At 37.7% G+C, this 8278-nt stretch overlaps 1 protein-coding gene across 2 annotated transcripts; it reads left to right on the top strand.

The window, feature by feature from the left end:
* Positions 1 to 610: 610 nt before the first annotated feature.
* Positions 611 to 7520, top strand: LOC142450897 (olfactory receptor 6C2-like). Of its 2 annotated transcripts, XM_075552832.1 has the most exons (2): positions 611 to 639; positions 6587 to 7520. In XM_075552832.1, the coding sequence occupies exons 1-2, from the start codon at positions 611 to 613 to the stop codon at positions 7518 to 7520; spliced, it is 963 nt and encodes a 320-aa protein (XP_075408947.1). The 2 variants fall into 2 exon arrangements, with proteins under 2 accessions (XP_075408947.1, XP_075408949.1); XM_075552834.1 differs by lacking the exon at positions 611 to 639 and having other exon boundaries at positions 6536 to 7520.
* Positions 7521 to 8278: the final 758 nt, after the last annotated feature.

Genomic DNA, 8278 nt, shown 5'->3' on the forward strand with positions numbered 1-8278 from the left:
TCAAAAAGAGACCAGTCAAATACCTCGTGATAAATGGAGAAAAGATAGAAGTTATTAAGAATCTCATTATACCTGGATCTGCAATCAATGCTAATGGAAGAAAGAGTTGAAAAATTTATGCATCGCATTAGGCAAATCGATTGCACAAGACTTCTTTAAAAAGTTGAAAGAAAGTACGTAACTGTGAGGACTACAGTGTGTTTGATCTGCACATTGATATTTTCAGTTGTCTCATGCGTATGAGAGCTGGACAATAAATTAAGAAGACAAAAAGGAATTAATGTCCTGAAATTATGGTATTCGCAAACACTATCAGTTCATTGCATTGTAATGCCTTGAGAATTGCTATGCTGCTGGAGGTATGCCATCAATATTGCAAATACCAACAAGGTCACCCAGCTGAACAGGTTTCAAGAGCACTCTGAGACTAAGAGCAGACTAGAAGAAGGAATAAGCTGTCCACTTCCAAGGGATCAGCCACTGAAAACTTTATGAATAGCAGCTGAACGTTGCTATATATAGTCACAGAAGATGGGCCCCTCGAGTTGGAAGGCACTATAATGCAACTGAGGAAGAGCTGCCTCCTCAAAGTAGGGTTGGCCATAATTACATGGAAAACAGATTTCATTTGCTTGTGGGGCACAACTCAAAATGAGAAGAAACAACTATAAACATCCATTAATAATTGTCATGTGGAATGTATGTATGTAGTATGAATCTAGGAAAATTGGAAGTGGTCATAAATGAAATAAGGCACACAGATATCTATATCAATAGTGAGCTGAAATAAATGAAGTATTATTTGCCATTTTGGATCAGACAGTAACGTGATTTATTGTGCCAGGAATTATAAACTCAAGAAGAATGGCATCACATTCATTGTCAAAAAGAACATTTCAAGCTCAATATACAAGTATATTGCTGTCTGTGATGGGAAAATATCTACGCACATACAAGCAAGTCCAGCTAATACGACTATTAATCAAATCAAACACCAACCATTAAAGCCAGTGCTGAATTAAAGAATACCGCCAACTTCTTCAGTCTGAAATTGTTCAAACATGCAATCAAGATGCATTGATAATTACTCATATTTTATTGGAATGCAAAAGTGGGAAAAATTAGAAAAGAAACGAGATCATATGATAAAATTTTGTAAAACTAATAACTTCTACCTTGGAAGTGCATTTTTCAGCAACATAACCATAACTGTACATATGGACCTCATCAGACAGAAATCAGAATGTGTTGCTCTACTAACCAAAAGGTCTACAGTTTGAAAACACTGGCAACTATGTTTGAGGAAGATGAGGCTCTCTACTACTGTTAAGATTTATAGTCTTTGAACCCACAGAGGCAGTTTTACTCTGTCCTATAGGATTATGGTGTCAGCAAAGTATATTCAGTCTACCATGCAGTACCAGTTTGTTGCACTGAAATGCCCTGAATGTTGCTGTGATGATGAAGGTATGTCACCGATATTTCAAATACCAACAGGGTCACCCAGAATTGACTCAATGGCAACGAGTTTGATTTGAGTGGTGAGAAGAGACCATGGGAAACTCAATATCAGCTTCTAAAAGATTTCCAGCAACTAAAACTTTCAGAAGTTAAGTTCTACTCTGCAAAATTAGAGTTACCACGAGTCACAATCAACAGTAATTCCTAAGCTTTGGGTTTGCAACAAATGTGGCAACCGGTGTTAATAAGAGAAGAAACTGTGTGCAATGGGCGAGGGAGGATCTGCTGGAACTCTGCATTTTTTGCACAGTTTTCTGCAAACATGAAAATAAAATATGTCGTAAAGAAAAAGAAAGTCAGCAGAAACACCTGGTTTCCAGGTGAGGGCAGCAAGCCCAGCCCGGTGGGATCCAGCTTCATCCAGGATCAACAGAAGGAGCTGAAGGAAGAGTGAGTGTCCACAGAAAAGGCAGCAAAGGTAGGCAAATAAAGTATTTTATTCAAGTTTACTGGGAAGCAATCATCTTTAACAGAACATTAAATGTGTCAAACTATTTCTTTTCCAGTACTTGGAATACAAAATTCCCTATTGCGTCAAATATCAAAAAGTAGTTTCATAGCCTACTCAAAACCAACTGAGTGGGAAGATTAAAAAAAAAGAAAATCTAGACCAGGTTACTCTAGAGGGCAAAAAAATATTGAATGCGAACGCTGCTAGTTCTCTTAACTATTGAGAAAGTGGCTAGCACACTCGGGAGGAAGAATTAGGATCTTTTAAGAGTAGAATAGCTGTTCAGAACCCCAAACACTAAAATAACGTAGCTTTTTTCTTCTAATGTAGAAATATGGATGTAAACTCAGTCTCTACTCCTTAGTTTCCTCTTGGGTAAAAATTATGTCAATTCTGACTACTTTACTTTATATGGGATTTACATCCAATAAGGATGACATACGTGCACATTAAGTGCCGCACACAGCATCTAATACTGGGTGGGGGTGGTACTTAACAGAGAAGGTGAAACAGAAGTCATTTAACATCTGACTGCTCTCAATGTCTCCAAGGGCACTATTCCCACTGCCACACGTGTTTTTGCATTATTGATTCCACTGACAACTCATTAGCAAATTTTGAAACTGGGTCACCAAGGACTTTCTTATTCTTCATTCAGATGTTCCCTGTGCACAGATAGCAAGCTAAACATATAAAAGAAATGCTGCTATTAAAGAATTTGCAGGTTAACCTGCCACCCTGCCCAGAAAGACCAGATTTACCCCTCCATCAAATCAGGGAGAAGAATTTCTTTTTTCTCTACCCTACTCTTTTCTTCTTTTTTAACTAATAGAATACTAGGAAATATAGAATAAGGTTCCATTTTTACTTAGCAAAGGAGGAGTGGGGAATGGATGCATATTTGTCAAGAGCAATGAGAATGTAGGTGAATACCATTTTGTAAAACTAGCATGTGACTGTGTGTGTGTGTGTGTGTGTGTGTGTGTACAAGGGCAGAGGTAAGCCTGAAGTTGGAAGCAAGTGGAACATGAGGTGGAAATACAAGTACACACAAACCTCCTTATCAGCATCATGTTCTTCAAGTTGTGGTACCCTCATGGACCTCTGATGAAGCACTATCAGAAAAGTAAGTATGCAATTGATGCGACATATTTTCCATGTTCTCTAAATATAGACAGAGAAGAGAATAAGTGTAGTCTGTTGTGAAATTTGGTTTCTAATTGATGGCAATTAATAATGCAGAAAGGGAACCAAAAGTTATTTCAGATATGCTATTATAACAAATGAACTTGAAATTCAAAGTTTCCTCTCATGATTGTTATATCCTTTCAAAGGTACTAATAGTAAATATTAGTTGAAGAAACTGTTGCTACTTAAAAGACAAAAAAAAATGACAGTCGAAAAGACACCTTCTCCCATTAATATCCTGTAGTATCGTAAGGATTAGAAATTACAGGTGATTTGGTCTTATTACGTATCTGTTATTTGAATCATTCCACCGCTTTTTAGAAGACAGAATAGAAGGAAACCTTCAGACACTATTTCAACCTGAACTCTCTCTGTCCATGGGACACCTCTGTTCCAAATGAAGATTGATTGAGGTTTGATCCAAATATAAGCATGGGCAATGCATCTGAAATGCACACACACAAAAAATACAAAATAGGAAGTCTATTCAGATGGAAAATTGAACCTCAATCACTCAAAGTGACAATAACAGTTGATAGTTTTAAACAGACTGAATTGTCGAGGACTTTCTGTTTACTTAGGCAGGAGAAAAGTGGATAACAATTTTATAAAATTATTAAAATGAATTCCACCTGAAGAGTCAATACATAAATAATTCTCAGGATCCCAGGGAAATTTTTCTAACTCAATATAAAATGGTATAGTTTCTGGTAGAAGAAGTAAAAAGTCATCTTATATCCAAAGGACCTGAATCCACAAGCTTAGCTAAATTATTAATAGCAGTGTTAATAGAATAAGCTTTAGGAATTAACATACAATTCTCTTAAACGTTACCACATTACTATATCGGGCATTTAATATATTAAATCAATGAAGATTCAACTACTATTCTAAATGGGTTAAAATGTTTTCTCTCACAATAAAGGAATAAGAGTTATGATAAGGAGAAGCAGATACTTTTTGAGCCTAGGAACTTCCCAGGAGGGGGAGGCTGGTGAGAGGACACCAAAGGCCAGAACAAAGATGCTCCAGAAGATGCTCTCAAATGGCAAGAAGCCAGACAGGAGCAATCAGGGAGGGACAGAAGGAATAACTATGGAGGTAGCGAAGGAAGAAGGGAGGAAAACAGGATGGAGGGAGGAAAGAAGGAAGGTAGGATTTTCCAGATGAAAATGAGCCTGAACGATTACTCAGTTTGGCTTCTCAGTCTTCTCCTGACAATACTTGGCGAGCTGCCACACCTCCAGTATACCATTTCTCCCACGAGGTAAGACATGTTTTCTGGGCTACACCCATGTCTATGAACCATGAGCAATGCACCTTGCCAATCCAGACAGAAAAGAGTCTAGAGAAACTTAGTGGCGATAGTAAATATGGCCAGTTGCCAGTAAAACTGGGAGTTACTATCAAGGAAAACCGCATGGGGTGCTTATTGTCCAAGTCCAAAGTTGACGTTTCCTCTTTCTTCTTGCTCTATCACAGAGCATGCACTAAAATGACACCGTATCACCATTGAGAGTGTTGCTTCTTCACGCATGGACCGCCAGCCCCTGATATTATGCTCTGGATGTAAAAAACAAAGACAAAAGTCCACTGCCCTTGATTCAATTCCAACTCATACCCTATAGAACAGAATAGAAGTGCTCCCTAAGGTTTTTGAGACTATAGATCTTGATAGGGATAGTCTCATCTTTCTCCCAAGGGCCAGGTGGTGGATTTGAACCACTCACCTTCAAGCTAGCAGCACATGTTATCCATTATGCCATTAGGGCTCCTATCTATAAATAATAGCTGCCCATCAAGTATTTGCCTGAATGAATGAATTTTTATTATTTACATGAGCAATAAGAAGTAAAATAACCTAAATTCTGCTTGGTTTTCAATTTGGAGCACATATATTGGATACAATGAGATGGCTAAGGCTTTCTACAAATCTGATATGCCCCAAATACTCACTTAACAATCAGTCCCAGCTAAAAAACCACAATGACATATTACCAGTCAATGTGTTAAATTATTCTTAACTAATGGCAACCCCAGTGAAAATGTTTTTACCAGATCTTCTTTTACAGGGCAGTTACTTGGGATTAGAAAGTACAGGTTGTTTGGTCGTATTATCTATCTTTAATTTAAATTTGTTCACAATGTGAATCTCAATGAAGGCAAGTTTTTATACCAAGGAAAGGGAATCTTTCTGAGCGCTCTACTTCCCCATCCAGTGATATTTTTGAGAAAATGTCAAATAGTAGCTGCAAAGAGGCATGGAATTGGTGGGAGACAATGACAATGTCAATGTCAAAGGAGAAAGTGGATTTTTTCAATATTAGTTTACAAAACCTAGGTCACAGGAACAGTGTGTTCCTGGATGTTGCTTTAACAGTTGCTTATATCAAGAACATAGGGAGTGTAAGCAGCAAGGCTAGAGGGCTTGCTGGTAAACTAAGTGGGAAAAGGTAATTTGAGGAAATAAGCATCAGCCTGTGTGGAAAAGGGAGGTAACTAAGACATGCCTAAAAGATCTGAAAACAGCGTACTGCTGAGCAGAGTGCTCAAGTCAGGCTGACAGATCCTTACTTCTGACCCAAACATAATGACAATGCTACTTGGATTTACTCTCAAGCCTAGTAAAAATTTCAAGGCACTACTTCACAAAACCCTCTGTTTAAACAGATCATATCATTGGCTTAGAACTATTTTCCTATACTTAAACATAGAAAATGCAAAATTAAGCTATACCTTTGCCTTTTCAATTTCTCCTCTTCTTATTTGGAGATCATTTTAAGTGCAAGGAGGTAAACCCCCCTTTTAAATGAATGCACTGTTGCTGGATCATAATAACAACAAATATCAGAACCTGCTTGGCTTTGAAAAAAAAACAACCCCAGAGGCAAAAATGGTATAAACATTGGACTGCTAACGCAAAGTCAGCAGTTCTAACTCACCAGGTGCTTTCTGATACCATAAAGATTTATAGCTACAGACGCCCCAAAGGACAATTCTACTCTGTCCTATAGGGTGACTGTGAGTTAGAAATGACTCAAAGGCAGTGAATTTGGCTTTTAGTTTGCTTGTTTTTGAGCATGGACCTAATAACTGGTAAGCAGCAAATAAATATTATTATTTTATCAGAATAAGTACAAATTAAAAGCTGCACCACAAGGCAATATTGTTGAAAATACAAAATGTCTAATTCATATTTTGTTTGAGGTTTTAAAAACATCTTTATAAATAAAATTTCTAATCATAGGAACCTCGTATTCAGAGGACAAAGGAGCTGCTACATTAATAAACTGATTATCAAATAAAATAAGAAAATGCACACGAGCTGGCTTTTTTGTGTCTTTCACACAGGTTCCATGTTAGCTCCTTATAACGCTTCTCTCTTCAGGGCCAGTTGCTCATGACTTGGCAACAGATAGTGATGAGAAACCACACAGCGATAACAACATTCATACTTCTGGGATTGACAGATGACCCAAAGCTACAAGTTCTGCTTTTTGTCTTTTTGTTTCTTACCTATATACTGAGCATTATTGGGAACCTGACAATTATCAGCCTCACACTTTTGGATTCCCATCTTAAAACACCAATGTATTTTTTCCTCCGAAATTTCTCTTTCTTAGAAGTCTCATTCACCACCGTCTGTATTCCCAGATTCTTGTACACTATGACAACTGGAGATAACACTGTTACCTACAATGCTTGTGCCACCCAATTGTTTTTTGTCGTCTTCTTTGGAGCAACAGAATTTTTTCTGTTGGCTGCCATGTCCTACGACCGCTATGTGGCCATCTGTAAACCCCTGCACTACACGACCATCATGAACAACAGTGTCTGCAATACACTTGTTCTCGCCTGCTGGCTCGCTGGTCTGTTGATCATCATACCACCTCTTGGCATAGGTCTCCAGCTGGAATTCTGCGACTCAAATGTGATCGATCATTTTGGCTGTGATGCATCTCCTATTCTGCAGATAACCTGCTCAGACACGGTATTCATAGAGAAAATTATTTTGAGTTTTGCGGTGTTGACACTCATCATTACCCTCATATGTGTCGTTCTCTCGTACACCTACATTATTAAGACCATTCTAAAATTCCCTTCTGCCCAGCAAAGGAAAAAGGCCTTTTCGACCTGCTCTTCCCACATGATTGTGGTTTCCATCACCTATGGCAGCTGCATCTTCATCTACATCAAACCCTCAGCCAAGGAAGGCGTGGCCATCAATAAGGTGGTGTCTGTCCTGACTACTTCCGTTGCCCCTTTGCTAAATCCATTCATTTATACTCTTCGAAACAAGCAAGTGAAACAAGCCTTCAAAGACACCTTAAAAAGAATTGTGGTTCTCACAAAGCAGTAAGAGACTGCTGATGTTTTGAGACTAAATTAAGTAAATCTGAATAATTCAGGATTATCTTTCATGAATTTGCCAAACATAAACTTTCTTTCTGTTCTGTAGATTCATCAAGCTAAACTTTCTCCTCAACATTTTCCTCTTATAATAATAAAAAAAAATTAAGATGCCTATCTCCCTGTTTACTAAGCCCATTTTAGCTGTAATGGTTTCTTTAATTACTGAATGCATCTGAAGCTGGGGGTCCCCAAATGTGCAATGGCCTAAAAGGAACAGGCATATAAGCAAATAAAATGTAAGTAAAGTTTTATCTCCAGCTAAGTGACCTACTCATGTTGTGGATTCAAAAAGCCTTTTTCTCCTATGGGAATATTTTAATATCTAAACCTTATCATTCAAGACTAAGTAAATTTTTTTTCCACTGAAGTAAGGGATCTAAAACAAAATTGACACTCCTTTTCACCTTCTTATTTGCAATGTCCAATTTTCAAGACGGAAAAAAAATCACAAAACCAGTGAGTAAAACAAAAATTACTATTGAATTGCTTCTGACTCCTGGCGAGTCCATGTGTATCAGAGTACAGCAGTGCCCCGGGGATTTTTCTCTTTTTTGTTTTTAATGATTTTATGGGGAGCTCTTACAGATGTTACAACAATCCATAATTAGAGCAAGCATCATTGTACAATTGCTGCCACCATAATTTTCAAAACATTTGCTTTCTTCTTGAACTCTATGTTTCGTTTTGGCTTATTTATTTAAATCA

The sequence above is a fragment of the Tenrec ecaudatus genome, chromosome 6 (genome assembly GCF_050624435.1).
Source record: "Tenrec ecaudatus isolate mTenEca1 chromosome 6, mTenEca1.hap1, whole genome shotgun sequence".
Classification (NCBI taxonomy): Eukaryota; Metazoa; Chordata; class Mammalia; order Afrosoricida; family Tenrecidae; genus Tenrec; species Tenrec ecaudatus.